General features: G+C 43.7%; 3 protein-coding genes across 4 annotated transcripts; all 3 read left to right on the plus strand.

Annotated features, from left to right (window-relative positions):
* The first annotated feature begins 701 nt into the window (after positions 1-701).
* Positions 702-5,925, plus strand: LOC133907778 (MLO-like protein 9). The gene is made up of 16 exons (XM_062349873.1): positions 702-813; positions 937-1,207; positions 1,389-1,446; positions 1,566-1,762; positions 1,949-2,065; positions 2,162-2,222; positions 2,448-2,536; positions 2,908-2,982; positions 3,051-3,139; positions 3,498-3,547; positions 3,832-3,872; positions 3,950-4,123; positions 4,463-4,498; positions 4,586-4,653; positions 4,744-4,804; positions 5,000-5,925. The coding sequence occupies exons 2-16, from the start codon at positions 1,067-1,069 to the stop codon at positions 5,456-5,458; spliced, it is 1,716 nt and encodes a 571-aa protein (XP_062205857.1). The 5' UTR covers positions 702-813; positions 937-1,066; the 3' UTR covers positions 5,459-5,925.
* Positions 5,926-9,119: 3,194 nt separating this feature from the next.
* Positions 9,120-11,490, plus strand: LOC133907451 (putative pentatricopeptide repeat-containing protein At3g25060, mitochondrial). The gene has a single exon (XM_062349502.1). It carries the CDS (start codon positions 9,228-9,230, stop codon positions 11,271-11,273), a length of 2,046 nt encoding a protein of 681 aa, XP_062205486.1. The 5' UTR covers positions 9,120-9,227; the 3' UTR covers positions 11,274-11,490.
* A 116-nt stretch (positions 11,491-11,606) lies between these two features.
* Positions 11,607-19,125, plus strand: LOC133907452 (calmodulin-binding protein 60 C-like). Of its 2 annotated transcripts, none has more exons than XM_062349504.1 (9): positions 11,607-12,092; positions 12,438-12,552; positions 12,950-12,996; positions 16,303-16,781; positions 17,450-17,610; positions 17,703-17,898; positions 18,025-18,111; positions 18,203-18,325; positions 18,417-19,125. In XM_062349504.1, the coding sequence occupies exons 1-9, from the start codon at positions 11,989-11,991 to the stop codon at positions 18,770-18,772; spliced, it is 1,668 nt and encodes a 555-aa protein (XP_062205488.1). In that variant the 5' UTR covers positions 11,607-11,988; the 3' UTR covers positions 18,773-19,125. The 2 variants fall into 2 exon arrangements, with proteins under 2 accessions (XP_062205488.1, XP_062205487.1); XM_062349503.1 differs by having other exon boundaries at positions 12,432-12,552; positions 18,417-19,124.

Consider the following 19,125-nt stretch of genomic DNA (forward strand, 5'->3'; position numbering starts at 1 on the left):
CTCGGGTACTCTAGTATTGGGATATTTGCAACTTAGATGTTTGGAGGATTTCATCAATATAGAATGCTATAGAAAATTTTGTTCCTTTAGATCAGATGAATGGAAATTCATACATACATATGAACATCCTATTGAATGACTCTAGATATCAAGGGGCGCCTACCAAATACGCAAGCCCAATCCATGAGACTGGGCGTACAAATCAAATCACAAAGTTTGGCATCTTAAAACAGATTTTGCACCCAAAGACGTAAAAGGTTTAACATGAAGTCTCAAATATCTATATTATGTGAAATTGCTATGATTCAAATATCCAAATTAGTTAAAAAGTTGACCACAAATGTAAGGGTTGAATTTATAATGTTAATACCAAATCCAAAAAATTGCATCCAGGGTTTTTATATTTATATAATGTTTGAAATTTCAAACTTTAACTTTGCACAATGTAATTCAAGTTTATAAGTGATAGCAAGAGAGAAAATTTCCACTGATAGCAGGTGTCCAAGTATTATTTGCTTCTTTATGTGTTATGCAGTAATTGATGGTGGGTAATAGAAATGCCAACAATGGTACAAGGGCCACTTCAAAGTAATACGAAAAAACAAGGACCAAACCCGAAAGTAGGGGCCTCGAAGAAGATTGCAATGAGATCATCCGATATAACTAAATAAACCCTGCATGTTTGACAACACCTCTTCGCAGAGTAAACTTTTCCCAAGGAACATGGGTCTTTTCTCTATAATCGTTTGAACTCAAAGCCACTCCCCGTAAACGCGCACCTGACCAAATTGTCGTGGAAGAAAATTTTATAAGGTTTAGTGTGAACAACTCTTATGAGATTCTAATTTATATTATTTCTTTTTAGATACAACAGCTAGCGTATGTAGAAAAAAAAGAAAAATTAGATCTTATAAAATGTCCTTCGGTGGTCTGTAGGCAGGGCAGGGAAGCAGCGGCACCGTCTCATCTCCCCTATAACTCACACTCGTCTCACAGTGAGGATTAAGCAAGCGCACGGCCAGCCATTAACACCGCCGTGCTGCGAGCGCGGTGAGGAGCTGGCAGGATGGGCGGCGTCGGCGGAGCGGCCGGCGGGGACGGCACCAGGGCGCTGGACCAGACGCCGACGTGGGCCGTGGCCGCCGTCTGCGCCGTCATCATCGCGGTCTCCATCCTCCTCGAGGGCCTCCTCCACCACCTCGGCGAGGTACGCTGGAACTTCCCTTCCCCATCTTTCTCTCCCCATGACATTTTCGATTTCTCTTTTTGATTGGCACCGTTCTTGAATCGCTACACCTGTCTCTTGAGCCTTTTCCTCCTCTTCTCCTCTGCTGCGTGATTGGCTTCGGTTCTGATTTGTTTTCTTGGGTGCTGTTGATCGATCCCAGTTGCTCAACAAGAGGCGGAAGAAGGCACTGTTCGACGCTCTGGAGAAGGTTAAATCAGGTAGTTACAAGCATTCACCTCCCAAAGCTGCAGTCTTTTTCTGTTGAGTGTGATCAATAGCACCCGTATCTTCCCTGGTCCAAGAGGAATTTGATGGGATTCGAGGTTCGGATGTGCAGAGCTGATGACTCTGGGGTTCATATCGCTGCTGCTGACCGTGACGGGGAGGTACATATCACGCATCTGCATCACGGAGGGAGCCGCGGACACCATGCTGCCCTGCAGTCTCTCCAGACACTCGGAGACGGAAGAACCGAAGGGTCATGGTCGGCGGCACCTATCTGGAGATCCTACCAACTCTTTTGTGTGCCCCAAAGTAAGTGACCACGGTGTAGTAGTTAACATTGTTCAGTGGCAAGATCTGTCTTATTTAAAATCTTGGATGCCCGGATGTCGGCATAAAGAAATAGTTCGTTGTCCTTTTGTACGGATTCATGTGTGGAGAGAGGCGAGGCCGTTTCATATTGTTTGTTCACATGAGCTAATCCAAATGACATGTCAGGGCATGGTGTCTCTTGTTTCAGCCGACGCGCTGCATCAGCTGCATATTTTCGTGTTCTTCTTGGCCGTCTTCCATGTCACATTCAGTTTTTTTACAATGTCCCTGGGTAGAGCAAAGGTAAGGTTGGTTCTCATTTCGTGCTGGTTTCCTTTCCTAAAGCGCAGTATGAACAGAAGAAGCAAGCTTGCAGTCACTCTGAATTTTTCTATGCAGACACGAATATGGAAGGAATGGGAAAAGGAAACTTGCTCCCTCACCTATGAATTCGTATATGGTAGCATCTATTTTGACTGGCTATTGTTTCACATGCTTTGTTTGAAATGTATAGTATACAGTTGTGTACTGCTATTTTCCTACGCTAATATTATACATTGTACATTTTTTGTTCAAAAACGATATTATACATCGTTCATATTTGGTTTGTTTTTTACTTTTTATTTTCAAGTCGGTTTAGTTCGTTCGTTTATTTGCAATATGATGTCATATTTGACTTTTGCAGATCCCTCGAAGTTCAGGCTTACTCATCAAACATCTTTTGTGAGGCAATACGCAAGCTGTTGGAGCAAAAGCACAATCTTGCTCTATGCTGTAAGTTGTTTCATGTCTCCTTTGTATGGCTACAATTGTTTTAGTAAACTATATATTTAATTTCTTCTCAGGTTAACATACAAAAATTACGTCTTATAAATGTACTGAATATTGAATAAGAAAGGTTTATATTTTAAACTTGAACAAATTATCTATTTCCAGTAGAAATTACTGAACAAGGGTCACAAATGGTTCTCCATAATTTTACAGTAAAGATTGAATAATTAAATCATAATTTAATTGTGATAAACTGATCTAACTAAAGTTTAAAGCTTCTTCTCACGATTTATTCGCGCATACTCTATCTATAATGAACTTACTGACTTCAGAGCCTATTGCTTGCTATGCTTGGACTTGATATAAAATTGTAGGTGAGCTTCTTTAGGCAGTTCTTCAGATCTGTTCGGAGGACAGATTATCTCACTTTGCGGCATGGATTCATTGCTGTAAGTAATTTCAGATTCATGAGTAATCTCTGGCTATCGGTTTAGATTGCTGAAAAATCTTGTTATAGGCTCATTTATCTCCGGGGACTAGGTTCAATTTTCGAAAGTACATCAAGAGGTCATTGGAGGATGATTTCAAGACAGTTGTTGGCATTAGGTAAGAAACCCTGAGAATTTAGTGTATAGTTGTACACGTATATGTGATATGTCCCATACTTCTTTATGCATACTGTCAGAATTAGAAAATTCAGGCATTTCTAAGCGGTTCTTCCATTCACTTGATAGATGAGTGTATTTGTCACAAAATATGTTTGTGTCTAAATAGTTGACGGGGTCATTTCCTTTATTCATGTTCTCTGATCAAATTATGATTTGAATATTCAGCTTTTTAAGGAAATATGAATATTCAGAGTTATAAAGCTTAGTTTATTAATTCAAATATGTTCTGTTGGTTTCTTTATTATCGCTTGTTTTATGTTCCTAATAACTCGATGACTCATAAATTAATTGATCAGTTCACCTTTATGGGCTTCTGCTCTGGCTGTCATGCTCTTCAATGTTCATGGTGAGTTATAGTATCATTTTCTAACCATCATCTTCCCAGAAAACTATATGCTGCCATATTATCTTCTGTAATTCTCATAACATGCTACTGGAGGAGCAGACTGTGCTTCAAAAATGAACACTCGGCTATTAACAAAGAAATAAAAGCTGACACTCCAAAATTCCAAATGGCTAGCTCTTTGGTTGAAGTTAATGTGTGATTTGGCGTGATTTAATTTCTAGGATAAAGGGATACTCTGCAGAATTGATACCAATTTCTTTTGATTTGGATTTTGCTTTGTTCAGGATGGCAAAACTTGTTCTGGTTCTCTACTATTCCCCTTGTAGTAAGTGCTTACAGTGGTTTTTTTTTTGTGGTAAACGTTTTACATGGCTGGGGCTAACAGCGCTTTCCTAAATGTAGGTGATTCTAGCAGTTGGAACAAAGCTGCAGTCTATAATTGCTATGATGGCTATTGAAATTACAGAGAGGCATACAGTTATTCAAGGAATGCCAGTGGTCAAACTGAGTGATGATCATTTCTGGTTTGGCAAGCCTCGTCTGGTTCTTCATCTCATCCATTTCGCGTCATTTCAGGTGAGTAAAGGGCCGGAAAGGTACCTTATCAACAGTCATGTTAACTTGAATATAAAGCATCCAGACAAACTGATAGATGACACTCTAAACATGGAGCTGTGTGCATTAATCAAATGATGATTATTGTACACAATAAATATCTATATAGCAATGCTAAATTAAACTTGAGCTCACATGGTTGCCAGAAAAGAAAATAATGGTAACCAGAGAATATTTCATTTGCCACATAATGACTTTATTTCTAGTCTTTAGTATGCCCTTGAAAATTAAATTGAAGCCACAAGGCTGCTGGAAAACAGACGTGACACTTTTATCTAACAGATTTTCTTTTTCTCACAGAATGCATTTGAAATTATATATTTCTTCTGGATTTGGGTAAGACTGCTTTCGAGATTTGGAAGCATTTTTACGGAACATATGTAGTATGTGTTAAGACTTCGCTAACGATAAATTTCTGTGCAGTACGAATTTGGGCTGAGGTCCTGCTTCCATGACAACTTCGAGCTTATCATTGCAAGAGTCTGTCTTGGGTAAGTTGCAGATGCTTTGACTTATTATTCCTCCCAATTTTCGACTGCATATTAACAATTTCTACCATTTCTGTTCCATTCTTTCGACAGGGCTGTCGTCCAATTTATGTGCAGCTATATCACACTTCCACTCTATGCCCTTGTATCTCAGGTAAACACGTATTTATTTTGCTTGCTAATGTTCAATAACTAGCTAACTTTTTTCTTGCGAGAGAGATAACTGAATTACTTCAGTTCGTAATAGTATTCAGAACAGCTGTTAAACTCCCTGAGCTAGAATCACTGAATTAGCATGTTAGACGGTTTTGTCCCTTGGAAGATTAACTGGGAAACGATTCTTTTCCAGATGGGATCACAAATGAAGAGAACAATTTTCGACGAGCAGACGACAAAAGCCCTGAAGAAATGGCACAAGGCGGTGGTGAAGAAGAAGCAGCACAAGGAGTCGTCACAGGACCCTTCCGAGACCCCGAGCACGGGCACAGCAACTACAACTGACACCAGCCAGCGGCAGCGGCTGCGCGAGGTGCCGGTCCGGCACCTCCACCGGTACAAGACCATCGCGCACTTCGGGGGCGCCAGGCGGCCGCCATCCGACTCAGACTACTCGGACACGGACGACGCCGAGGCGCTGTCGTCGTCGCAGACCAGGCACCTGATACCGCCGGCGAAGCAGCGGAGCCTCGACTCCGGACGTGCAGAGGTGCGTGTGGACGTTGAGGAGGCGGCGGCAGCGCCACGCGACGTCCTGCAAGATAGCTTATCGTTCCCGGGGCTGCCTGCTCGTCATGTACCGGACAAGTGAACAAAGCAACTAAGCTTCTTACTGGTAGTTAGTAGTTAATAGTTAATGCTAATCTATATGAGACTGTAGTAAAGCTGCCTGTAATTGATGTATGAATCGATGGTCGGGAATGCGTTTTTCTGCTAATTTTCAGGGGCTGATGGTGTGGTTAGCTAGAGCCTAGAGGCTGGTAAGAATGATGGATACTTGGGCACGAAGTGATTTCATGGAACAGTAAAGCCAAGTGAAATCAATGGAGGCTTCACTTGGAGGTGAAGCATTGTTGCACGCCTGCACCTTCAGACTGAGCAACGGTAAGCAACCAGCCGAGCTAAAGAAGAAGCTAGGCGCCAACTTTATCATGAACTTATCTTCCTACCACTGATCAGTGATCACTGATGCTAACATTTCTCAGCAACTATGGCTGTATGTATATTCGGATGCAGAGACCGGAATTTCTATCCATTATCTAAAAACATTGAACAGCAACTTGAACAGACTATATAATATAGCGCATATAAAGTTTACCACAATTGCGGATGTTTTCGGACCAGACTCTTGGGTCATCTTCAACAGAAACTTTAAAAATATATTCCTTATAATACTATTACAGCGTCCCTTAATACTATTATAATATTCTTTTTTTTTTATTTCCAACAGTTATCATATTTCCCACCTTCTATTCATTCCCCCCTCTTTCCGGGCCCACAGTCATCAATGCGTTACAGTGATACAGGATCCTTTTTCTTCTCGCAAATTTGCCGGCGCCGGCATCCTTCAGTATTGCTGTAACACGCGATACAGCTTCCGTTGGAAAGCCCTTCCGCCAGCTCCGATCGGTAAAATGTCAGAAAACGTGTTGCTACAGTGTTTTACGGGATGGAACCGTCTCAGTTGGAGATGGCCTTAGGGCGCCTTTGGTAGGTTGCACCGAGGCTGGCTCGCACGTGTGGATGCAGTTCTGGGTTGTTTGGGTGGTTGGACCCATGCACGGGTTTGGTCGATTGGATGCAAAATCGTTGTGCCAGTCAGCTCTGGGCAAACGGATTTCGAATCCACTTTCGCTGGGTCTAGCTCGTTCGATGCCACTCGAGGTGTACGCATGATTTTTTATTCAACTCTTAATTTTATTTATAGTATAAGAGTCGTTTATAAATTATAGATATTTTCATAAGCAAACTAGAGCTCACTAGTAACCTATTTTAATTAGTTTGATAAAAAAATCTAAACCAATATTTAATTAAAATTCTCTAATATTTTATCATGTGATGTAATAATTTATAAAAATATTTTCAACCTAAGTTATTTAGTAAAAAAATAATTTTCTTTATAATACAATATACACTCATACGGACAACAAACATAATACTTTTTTAATCAGCCTAAGGATACACTACAAACTAAATAAATACTATTACATCTCAGTCTAGCACAATTCAGCTTGTCTCACTAGATATAAGCTACTAAGCTAGAATGAGATACGCGGACAACCAAACTGGACCTTAAGCATTAGTGGGAATATAAATTAGTGGCTTGGCATAATTCAGTGGCAAGACCGGTTCCTGTTTAGTTAAATGACCAATCAGATACGTTCACGTGGTCATTACACCATAATACACAGTTTTCGGTCCATTTAATGTATAAGCCGCTAATGGATACTACTAATACTTGTGGAAATTTAAGCCCCCCCCCCCCCACCTAAAAATTAATGTTTTTTATTTGTTTTTTTTTTCATAAATGAGTGATTCTAACTTAAGAGGAATTGGCAAAGAAACGAAAAGCGTTGCTTTTGTAATAAGAGTAAAATACACCTAGAGTCTTCAAACTTGTTCTAAGATGTCATTCAGATCTATAAACTCTTCAAATACAGATTCGAATCCTTAAACTTACTAAACATGTCATGCAGTCCAAACACCCTGTAAACCCCTTCGAGGGCTGAGGTGGCACGCCAAGCTGGAGCTGTGGACTGCCTTCTTCCCGTCCGTCACCCTTGCCCTCCGTTCCCCTCGCCGGTCGGCCCCTTCCTCTCCACTACGGAGTGGTGGCCAGATCCGAGCTGTCACCGAGCGCCGCGCTCTACGAGGACTGCCCGGAGCACGCCCACATCTCCCACATGCGTACGGGGCGGCAAGAGGCAGGAGGAACTTGATCGGCCCGTTTCCTAGCTACACGGCAGCAGCGGCGAGTGTGCGGCCGTGGAGGTGCCCTGTGCGGCAGCCGTCCGAGCCGTGCGCCGGATCGGAGGAATCAGGTGGCGTTGGAAGTAGAAGCGGCGGCCCTGGAAAAGTCCCGCATGTGGCTCGACCTGTACTGTACACGGCGGCGGCCCTCAAATCTTGGTGAGACTTCATGCCTGCAGATTCACGGCAGCCTACAGGTCCAACCTATGGAGAAAATCGGATTCCTCTTCGTCTCAGCAACTGCATATCTTCTTGTTTCCCCCAACTCTATTCATCGGATCAAAGCAATTTGCTGATGTTTGCATCAAACTTGTGGTGAAATCTAAGGTGATGGGCGTCTTTTCTTAGTGCTAGAAGAGGCGGTCGTTGACGAGGATGCCGGAGCCGAAAGCGAGGAGCACCGGCTGCCACTTGAGCGGTGCGGGGAACCTGAGCTGGAAGCGAGGTGGATCTTGGCCTGTTGCACGACGACTATGAGGTCATGGTTGTTGGCGGTCCAGCGCAGCGCCATCAAGCGCACCTCTACTTTACCGCCGCCTCCAGCGTCTAGCGCGGCGGCCAGAAGCCTCTCATCCTTCTCCCTCTCCTTACTATCACCGAGCAGCCGCTCGGCCACCGACACTCCCAATAGCAGCCTCCAGAGAGTCTCAACACCCACGCCGGTGCCTGGGCCAAGTCGACAGCCAGCAGCCAGGTGGAGCAGCTGTTGTTGGGGAGCGGAAACGTTGGCGGCGGGTGGGAGCAGCGAGAGGGAGAAGAAAGGGCTGTCAACCATCTCACCGACGTGCGGACCCTACATGTTGTTTCCACAGGTCGGCACAGTCACGTCCAGCTTGGTATTGATGGAGATTTAGCAATAGAATATGTTTAGCTTCAAGAACTTTTGCTATTTGATAACCTTCCTTTCATTAAAGGACGAATTGCGGGTATGCGGTAGACATAGTCTATATCATAGCAAACTTTGTAATAATTATCAGTTGCATATATTTACGGAGGTAGAGACTATGATATCATGTTGAATATTATTAACCGCCTATTTTTTACTTATTTTTCAAGCGAGGTTGTGAGCCGTTGGAGGTCTTACAGTCATCTTCAACCTCAGTTCGCCTCCCATCCTCGCCTCCATTCTCACTCCTCTGTCACCCGCCCTCTTTCACCCGTGTCTAATGGTGTTTCTACTGCTTTTTGACGTTGTATTAACCTAGTGTCCTTGTATCTCCCACCCTAACACTGGTCCACCGACTATCCTCTATCACCTTATCATCGCGCTTGCCTCCTCTATCGAGTCGGTCTGTTTTCCTAAGCATCTCTCTGAACCCGAAAAGTACACCGATGAATCTAAAAATCTTCCACCCAAATCCTAAACCTCGCCGGCCATAGGTTCGCCTGACTGTAGCTTCTAATTTTTAGGCACTGAAATTTGAAAGGGTGTAAAAAAATAATACAGCAACTTGCCGGCGCTCTGTTTATTCCCTCTGGCCTCTGGCGTTTTGGGTCGGATTGTCTCCACTACTGGGCCGAGCCCAAGTGATAGCCAGCCCAATTTGGGACGCGCCACTGTCTTCGGTTTCGTTTCCCTTCCTTCGCCGCTCCCGCCCGCCCCAAATGCTATGCGACTTCCCGCCATCCTCGCCGACCCGCGCCGCCTCCGCCGCGTCCTCTCCTCCCCCGGCGCCACGCTCGCGACGCTCACCCGACTCCACGCCCTCCTCGTCGTCTCCGCTTCCCACCACGATCTCCTCCCCACCCTCGCCGCCGCCTACGCCCGCGCCGGCGCGCTCGCCGCCGCGGAGTGGACCCTCGCCACCTCCCCCGCCTCCCCCTCCTCCATCGCCGCCTGGAACGCGCTACTCGCCGCGCACTCCCGCTGCGGGTCCCCCACCGCGGCGCTCCGCGTCTTCCGCGCGCTCCCGCCCGCCGCGCGGCCCGACAGCACCACCTTCACGCTCGCGCTCTCCGCGTGCGCGCGCCTTGGGGACCTTGACGCCGCGGAGGCTGTCAGGAGCCGCGCGTTCGCGGCTGGGTACGGGAGCGACATCTTCGTCTGCTCGGCGCTGCTGCATCTCTACGCGAGATGCGGCGCCATGGGCGACGCCGTCAGGGTATTCGACGGAATGCCGAGGAGGGACCGCGTCACCTGGAGCACTATGGTGGCTGGGTTCGTGAGTGCGGGGAAGCCGGTGGAGGCACTTGGGATGTACAGGAGGATGAGTCAGCATGGCGTGGAGGGGGATGAAGTGGTCATGGTTGGGGTTGTGCAAGCGTGCGCGGCAACCGGGGACGTCCGGATGGGGGCCTCAGCTCATGGGTATCTCTTGCGTCATGGAATGGGGATGGGCGTTATTACAATGACAAGCCTTGTGGACATGTACTCGAAGAATGGACGGTTTGATGTGGCACGTCGGGCATTTGGGTCGATGGTGCATAGGAATGCTGTTTCATGGAGCGTGCTGATCTCAGGGTTTGTGCAGAATGGGTGTGCAGATGAGGCACTTGGCATGTTCAGAGAGATGCAGGTTTCTGGGATTCAATCTGATTCGGGAGCTCTTGTTAGTGCGCTGCTAGCTTGCGCTGATATGGGACTCCTGAAACTAGGGAAGTCGATACATGGTTTCATCCTAAGGAGGCTTGACGTTGACTGTATTTTGGGCACATCAGTTATTAACATGTACTCAAAATGTGGCTCCCTGGCAAGTGCCCAAAGGCTTTTCAATAGGGTTGGCTCGAGAGACTTGGTTTTGTGGAATGCGATGATTGCATGCTGTGGCGCTCATGGACGAGGTCATGATGCCCTGTCTTTGTTCCAAGCATTGATTGAAACCGGAACAAGACCTGATCATGCCACATTTGCTTCTCTTTTGTCGGCTCTAAGCCACTCTGGTCTCGTGGCGGAAGGGGAATTCTGGTTCGATCACATGATTAACGAGTTCAGCATTGAACCTTCGGAGAAACACTATGTCTGCATAGTTGATCTTTTAGCACGTTCTGGTCTTGTGGAAAAAGCCAATGACCTGCTCACATCGATGCCAACTGAACCAACAATTGCAATTTGGGTCGCTCTACTCTCAGGTTGCTTGAATAACAAGAAGCTAGAACTTGGAGAAAGTATAGCTGAAAAGATCCTTGAGCTGCAACCTGACGATGTGGGTGTCCTTGCATTGGTCTCAAATCTTTATGCCGCTGCAAAGAAGTGGGACAAGGTCAGGGAAGTTAGAAAACTAATGAAGGATAGCGGCAGCAAGAAAGTGCCTGGCTATAGCTCGATAGAGGTGCATGGAACGCGTCACACGTTCGTGATGGAAGACCAAAGCCATCCTCAGCATCAAGAGATCCTAAAAATGGTCGCCAAGCTTGATTCCGAGATGAGGAAGATGGGCTATGTTCCAAGAACAGAATTCGTGTACCATGACCTTGATGAAGACGTGAAGGAGCAGCTTCTCAGCTACCACAGCGAGAGGCTGGCCATCGCCTTTGGTCTGCTAAACACCAGCCCGGGGACAAGACTTGTGATCATAAAGAACCTGAGGGTCTGCGGTGACTGCCATGATGCCATCAAGTATATTTCGAAGATCGTGGACCGAGAGATTGTTGTTCGAGATGCAAAGCGATTCCACCATTTCAAGGATGGAGCCTGCTCCTGTGGTGATTACTGGTGATTGTGTCAGACTGTCGAGGCCACCTGTCTGCTTTGTAGCAGGAAAGGTTCGCTGCACCTAGTGCTGATTTTGGTTTAGATAACTGCAGAGGACCATCATAGAAGAATGTCAGTTGTCATGTACAAGTAAATCTGACCTCAAGCAATCCTTTGATTCACTAGCACAAACGGGACAAACAGACAAATTGATGAAATTTTGAAAGGAGTGTTATCAGAAATGTGAACGCGTGCTTGGTCATGTCTGCCTCGTTCTCTCTTCCAGCTTTCCCTTATCTAATCCGTGGAATCAAGTAGTTTTAGCCAGGGAGAATCACCGGGACCACGAATTTTGTCCTTTCCTGTAAAGTAAAATAAAAGATCCATCTTGGAACAAATGAGAAATCAAAGAAACTGTCGAGATGCACGCGGTTCTACTTTTCCTACGTTCAACTTCCGGGAAAGCGTGTGGGAAGACAACGCACAACACTCCGCTTCTTCTCCACATCTTTACAATCCATTCAGTAGTGCATTGTCTGAATTTTCTTGGAACATTCTACTCTGCTCTCTGGTCTGTGAAGGAAAAGGATACCTGCCAAGTTCGTTAGTCAAAGGAAGATTGCAGGAGTTTTCTCGTCCTGCCTCCATCTTATAGGCTAGCGTTTCCACAAGAAGAAAACACGGCTCCATCGTTCCACAATCCATTACTATCTCATCACAGCGTCCGCAGCTCCCGGGCAATGTGTCTACCTCGGCATCGGGATCGGGAGGAGAATGACGACGGTGGCGAAGGATCCCGCCGATCACCACCGGCGAAGCGGCCCCGGTGCTCCTGCAGCTTCGAGTGAGCTAATTGCTACAATTTTCTTCCCCATATCATTAGGCTTTGCGATTTTTTTTTATCTGAACAAGCAAGAATTGGTTTATCCTCCTAATCCAAATATGCTTGCTTGTTATCAGTACTTCGTTATGTACAGGCAGTTTAGTTGTTCATGCTGTCATTGCATAATAGCCCCTTTTTTTTTAAGCAAGGCGGCAGGTGCTCTGTTATTTCATTTAAGTAAGGATCGAGTTCAGAAACAGAGTAAAAGAAGTTCGATGTGGCAGCTCGAAGCTGCCTACATGCAGATATTACGTAATAGCCCATTTTTATTTTCGTTATTCTTTTTTGCGTGCATGACAGTGACAGGCAGATGGAGCTGCTCGAGGAGATGCGAAGAATGCTACAGGGGCAAAACGAGAAGATCGAATTCATGTATAGGGAGAATCAAGAGCTCCGCGAAAAAGTTTCCTTCCTAACGGCAGTAAGAGTTTTGTTCTTCAGTTCCTAAAAGTAGAAATGCATGCCTAGGGCTTCATGGCTGGGACGATTTTTTGTGCAATATGTGACCTATGACTTGTTTTAAGCGTTTGATTTCACATATTAGAGTTTTGTTGGGAATACCTGACAGTAATTAGTTGTAGACTATCATGTGAATGTTCAGTGCTTAAGCAGCAAAATGCACGCACATGCATCATGCATGACCTCAAAAGAAAGGGTAGGATTCAATTGTTTGATGGATTGTGCCTACTTAAGATATGTTCAATTACATACACCGATTACTTTGTTGGGTTTTCAACGAACTAGGTGTCGTTTTTTTTTTTTGCATTTGAACTTTTTTTTCACGTCTATTAAGTAATCTCTTTAAATTCTGTTGACAGAATTTAAGTAGACTTGGCGGCTACCTCCAGCAATCTCCTGCCCCTAGGTTGGTAATCTTCGCGTGGTGCTATGAGTATGATGCTCGTTTTTTGTTTTAAGTTTTTAAATTGTACATTGAGAACAGAATACCTGTTACTTTTAAACTTTGAGCTATATAGTAGTCCAAAAAATGTTCCGTGCTATTTTAACTAGTGCTATAATGTTTAAGTCGTCAGCAAATGAAGATGCACATTCCAGTTGTAATTTCATATATGTATGTTGAATTTACACCTGCAAACTGACATATCTTTTTTATGGTCCCATAATGTATATCTTTTTTCTAAGAATGTACAATTTTTTTACTAAACCAAAATTAAGTATAACTAAAAACAAATGCCCTGTGAGAACTAAAAGGCGTTATAGGTCTATAGCTGCATCTTTTCTGCTTTCCTTCTCTTTTCTTTTTGCTACATCAGTTGTCAACAGGGGCAGAACCAGGCCCCAGGCAAGCTTGGCATGAGCCTGGGTTTGGACTCAAATTTCAGAGATAATTATTGAGACAGTGGATTTTTTTTAAGCTCAGTCCAAATCTTAATGGGCCAGCCTGGGGCTTGGTCCAAGGCTGGTTCCGCCCCTAGTTGTCAACCAAACTAGATATTTTATCTATGCTTGGAATTCGTGACGTTCGATCATTAATTGTGGTCAGATAGTCGAGATATAGAGTACCAACTTAAAAACAAAAGGAGGAGAGTAAAACAAATACTCCCTCTCATTATAAATATAGGTCATTTTAAACTTGTGTACAAGGATTAAGAAAGTAGATCAAATAACTTTGTTGTTCTTTATTTATTTTGCATTGAAAAAGATAACTTATTTATTTGTGAGAGTGGTAGCATTTATTAAACAAAGCTAAGAAGGGAATAAAAGAGGAAAAAATGCATAGAAGTTCGAGAATGATTTATATTTAGAGAATAGTTGAGAAAGCTAAAACGACTTATATTTGCAATTAGAGGGAGTAGTGAAAACACTTGGAAATGTTTAGATGTTTGGATTTCCGTTGCAAACAAAGAGTGTGGTTGAGGATTAATTCGCCGCAGACTAGGTGCTGCTGCATATGTCTTCACTGGAGTTTCCAGTAACTTTTTTATTTTCATTCCTTTACCCTCTTTTGCTTGGTTTAAATTCTCGACTGGCTTGTTTGCCTAATGGAGGAATAACACATCAAATGATCGAAACGTTAAGCAGTTCATCTTGATTTGCCAACCGTTTATCCTAGAATTCCACAGCGAAAAGGATTGGCCATTGAAGGCCATAGCAATTACAACTCAGTCAGAGGGCAAAAAGTAAACAAACTGACGATGAATAGTGGATATTACCATATCCGGGTACCTTAGGGTTTCCCATAATTCTCAGAGATATCTTTGTCTCTGAGAAAATGATCCCTGGAAGAAAGGAAACTAATCGCAGGAACCCGAGGCACCCTGTAATTAGGAAAGTCTATCTCCAAGAATAGGAAGGAATAGTCTAAAGAACGTACGATACCCCTATATATATACGGAGCTGAGGGGCACCACGGAGGAGGAGCAAGAACAAATCATCACATACGATACGAGTTCCACAAGCCTAGAGAAGCAAAGGAAGAAGTAACCGATTAGATTTAAATCCATCTAAACTAGCTACATCTCCCTGTCGGGGATGATCACTAACAATAAATCTAAAGTGTACTGGATGACGGGTGTGTTGATCGGTGTTTCTTGTGGTTGGATCAAGTAGACGCAAGAACACCATAATTTATCCAGGTTCAGATCTCTTGTGGGATAATAGTCTTAAGTCACGTGTATTTTCTTATGTATCGGATGAACTTGTTACAGAATATCCCCCCCTCAAGCCAGGTCCTCCCCCTTTATATAATAGGAGGAAAGGAGTACATACAAACGGACCGTACCAAACTCTGTGACAGACCTACACTTGACGAAACTAACTACTCATAACTCATCATGACGGGGGATATGCACGTCCATCATGCTCTGGTTGTCCTGCAAGCCCTGTCCCATCCACCATGATAGGTCAATACACACCACATCGGCCTATGACCTCGCTCGCCGAAAGGGAGTGCTTAGGGAAGGAAAACACTTGAGTGGATTGCATTAAATGCAATTGGACTGGTTAGGTGAGTACCTGCCCTGCGACTTGGTCGCAGGGTTTTGACCTCGACCAGGGGACTAGTCGACGGAGTCCTACCCTGGTCATGGGGTAAGGCCAGGGTCTTGAGGATTTCCGTTTGTTGGCTGACATTTGGCAACGTGGGGCCCACCTGGTGGGGCACCTCTTACCTATTACACTGACACCCTCTTTATAACAGGCTCAGATCAATACAAGACAAACAGGACGTAGAGTTATTATCCTCAGGGAGGTTCGAACCTATATAAAAACTCATGTGTGTTCTCCTTGTGATTTGTCTACTCAAAGCATACCCTTATTCTTCAACAAGTCCGTTAGATCGGCGATTTACGAATCGTCGACAGCTGGCGCCATTTGTGGGGATTATGACAAAAGGCATTGAAGAGTCTACATATGACATGTTGTCAACATCAGCCAAAGCTTCGTCGAAAACTGGTTTTTTGATGAGAGGTTCTACGACAACTTCACCTCTCTTCGTGACGAACCGGTGATCGATCGGGTAGATTTTGGCGATGAACTTTCTAGAGATGATTCAAGCGATGAGGTAAGTCGATTTATGGATCAATGTGCCAAAGATTACGACATCGAGTTCGAACCACTTGGTTCAAGACAACTGTGAATGTTCGATTCACAGCAAGAAGGGATCAATCCTGTAACTTCTGTCAACATGGATTATCGAGATACCAATCCGGAGCAGTCCAATGAAGCATCCATGATAGATCTATACACTTCCTCCAACAGAGATTACTCTCGAGAAGTTTTCACTATCGAAAATGGGGGTGATGATCTAAGTCATCATGACGACGACCCTACAAATGGTCAGGGTCCTTCAGCCCCTGCGGCAAGCAATGGTCAGCCTCAAACGGACACACCACCTCCGGCCCTTATCGAGGCCCTGATCATACAATCCCCTGATTACAAACAGGATGCTGATCGCTTTAAATCCGCGACTACTAAGAGGATCCTACTTCTACAGGAGACTCTCATGCACCCTCCGACCACAAATCTAGCTACCCCGACCAGTACTTGTCTTAAGTTTTCTTATTGGAGGTACTTATCTGATAACTACCAAAGCATCGTAAGAAACTTCAATACCAATGTCATGAATAATGATTCCTGTCTCATATTTATAACATATCCTAAACTAAATGGTAGTATCTTATGTGTATTCTTTCTTTGCACTACTTTTCAGGATGTTATCTGATAATAACTGCAGTATACCTCGTCGATTACAATTCGTGAATTCATGCAGTAACGATAAGTACTCAACACGTAATATAGAAGCAGATGATAAGAACCTCCTTAAGGTAGCTATATATGATCATAACAACAACATCATAACATGTGAACCATTTTCTTCAATGAGAGTTCACATTGTAGCCATTCATGGTGACTTTGACGATGACCATAAAGGACAATGGACTGAACAGTACTTTCGTAGTAAAATAGTAACTGGGCGACCTGGAAAAGAACATTTGCTCTCTGGGAGTCTGTATTTTAGGCTGCAAGATGGTGTGGGTTATCTCAACAGTGCCAAATTTCAAGATAATTCCAGTTTTGTTCCGAGCAAAAGGTTCAAGTTGGGGGTCGTGGCTGCTGATGTAAGAATCTCAGAAAGAATTCAAGAAGGAATAACTGAATCTTTTGCTGTCAAGGACATACGAGGATTCTGTAAGTTCATGCTCTTTTATTCTAGTATTAATATTCTTTTTGCTCATTTGTGTGTTTTTAAAATAAACATGTCGTTATGGCTTCATCTCTGTCATGCACAGCCATTTATCCTTAGGGAAGGCACAAATAGAATCAAGTCAATCAACAGCAACATCAATTTACGCTTTACGATTTTTAGTTTCCATGTTAGTTATTTACTTTTGGTTTGTTGCTATCCTTTATATTTCCTTTTGCATTGTTTCTATCCTTTATGTTTTACCTGTCTAGTGCATCTATGCAAGTACGGCATTGTTATCCTTTCATTCAGCAAGAAGAGCAATGGATTAATTTTTTACCCAAATTTCGATCATCCCAGTCTATGGTCTACTCTTTGTCCTAAAGCCTAAAGCCCCCGGCCACTTCAGCTGTACCATCCTGGTCCTCTTATGTACAATATTTAACCCATAATGATGTAAGCATCATTGCGAAATTTGATCAGTAAATGCAAAAGGCAACTAAAATGCTGGCAATGGACTGCAAAATGTAAACGCAGAACCTTTTCATCTATCAATATTTTTAAAGGATTAAGGCCAGAGTTTGCATCATATGTCTACTACTGACTACTGAGGTCCTCAGGGCAGCTTCTTCTCTTAATGAATTCGACATTTGATATCTGGTTCTTTCTTTAGCAACAAAGAAGAGTGGCAATCCAACCCCACGTGATGCTGTATATAAACTGAGTAGGATCGCAATGAACGGCGATAGGCACAAGTTATTAGAGCAGAATGGTATCAAGACGGTGGGGGATCTTTTACGTTTCTACAGTAGAAGTCCAGAAGATCTGCGCAAAGTATGAGAATGAATTCTTAACATTGTTAGTTTTGCTAATTTGTTCTCCTATAAATGTGACTGACAGAGTCTGTCTAATATCACTCTATATAGATTATGGGAAAGATTTCTGACCAAGATTGGGATAAGATCATTAATCATGCTCATAAGTGCAATCCAAGGCCAGGAATTTACTCTAGTTGCATTCAAGAGAGGAATGTATCTCACGACAATGAGCCATTTTCTAGAAGCAATGCCAGTTTATACCTTGAGGGATCATGCTCAGTGCAACGAAGTCCGACAATACAAAGTAGGTTTGGCCTGGCCTCTTTCGAATAATTTGATTGTTCCACTATTCCTTCAGGGTTTGCTTCGGAATTACTTCATGTTAAGGGATTTCCCAATCACAGCTTACTGTTTCCTCGAAATTTTGCAGAGCAACTTGATGTCCATGTAGCTCACCAGCAAAATTTGACAACATATAACGGAATATCATCTGGTGCATCAACAGAAAAAGTGTCAGGTAAGTCCAATTTCCATCCAAATACTTATGTTCTGTTTAATTGCTTCCAGAGGAAAGCTAACTGTTCGGTTTTACTCTGAATTTTCTGCAGAGGAACTTGAGGGCATCCAAGTTGCCGACCAGCAAGTTTCATCCGTAGGAAATGGGATTCATACCTTGGAAGGGTCTAGCTCACAGCAACAACGTTCCTTGGAGCTCAACGTAACACCTGAAGGTAACATCTTTTTTTCTGTACTCCTGTCCCATAGTTAATGCTTTAGAAAGAACAGCTGTGATGTTTGTAAACCCTCCTGTTGCTTCAACAGGGAATGGAGTGTTACCCCGTAATCAATCTCCATTTGACATTGACGCGCTGCTAGATCTGGAAAACTTCTCTGGAGACGATTCGTGGGGCAATTTTGATTTCGGTGAAACAGGTCTGGGAGGTTCCTGCAATTCAGTTGAGCATAGTGGGGGACCTTCATCTATCAATGAAGCACGTAATATGAGCTATGGCGGACTTTCAGCTGCCAGTGAAGCAGGTAGTGTAAGTTATGACGTACTTTCACCTTTCAGTGAAGTGGCTAGTAGAAGCTACAGGAAATTTCGACCAACACGGATCAGAAAAGCAGGTGGTGTAAGCTATGAAAGTACAGATTTCAGGGCTGAAGACGAATGCTAACCATTTTTGAGACCAATGCTGAGATCATGGATGCTTCATATATTAGTTCAAAGTGACTGCAGTTTGCGGAACTGCTTTCACATCTAGTTGTGTGAAGATGATGGAGCAGGAGAAGCTGGAATAGTTTTTATTTTTGAGAGGAGAAGCTGGAATAGTTGATCATGAAGATTAAGTTGAAATTAAGGAATTTGAACATGGCTAGAAACCCGGGGTGATATGAATGTTGTCTGGTTTTCTGGGGTTCCCATTATTTACTGCCTGCGTGCATTCTGCTATCTGAATTGTTGATGCTACTTTGTACTCCCTTCGTCTATTTATGTAAGATATATTTTATTTGAAAAAGTTAAATTTTG

The sequence above is a fragment of the Phragmites australis genome, chromosome 24, assembly GCF_958298935.1.
Source record: "Phragmites australis chromosome 24, lpPhrAust1.1, whole genome shotgun sequence".
Classification (NCBI taxonomy): domain Eukaryota; kingdom Viridiplantae; phylum Streptophyta; class Magnoliopsida; order Poales; family Poaceae; genus Phragmites; species Phragmites australis.

Bases quoted from the DNA above. Each gene is read 5' to 3' on its own strand.
- LOC133907778 (XM_062349873.1), top strand. From the start codon at position 1,067: ATGGGCGGCGTCGGCGGAGCGGCCGGCGGGGACGGCACCAGGGCGCTG. The intron at 1,763-1,948 runs GTAAGTGACCAC...ATGACATGTCAG, and splicing joins ACTCTTTTGTGTGCCCCAAA to GGCATGGTGTCTCTTGTTTC. The intron at 2,537-2,907 runs GTAAGTTGTTTC...ATAAAATTGTAG, and splicing joins GCACAATCTTGCTCTATGCT to GTGAGCTTCTTTAGGCAGTT.
- LOC133907451 (XM_062349502.1), top strand. From the start codon at position 9,228: ATGCGACTTCCCGCCATCCTCGCCGACCCGCGCCGCCTCCGCCGCGTC.
- LOC133907452 (XM_062349503.1), top strand. From the start codon at position 11,989: ATGTGTCTACCTCGGCATCGGGATCGGGAGGAGAATGACGACGGTGGC. The intron at 16,782-17,449 runs GTAAGTTCATGC...TTCTTTCTTTAG, and splicing joins CAAGGACATACGAGGATTCT to CAACAAAGAAGAGTGGCAAT. The intron at 18,326-18,416 runs GTAACATCTTTT...TTGCTTCAACAG, and splicing joins GCTCAACGTAACACCTGAAG to GGAATGGAGTGTTACCCCGT.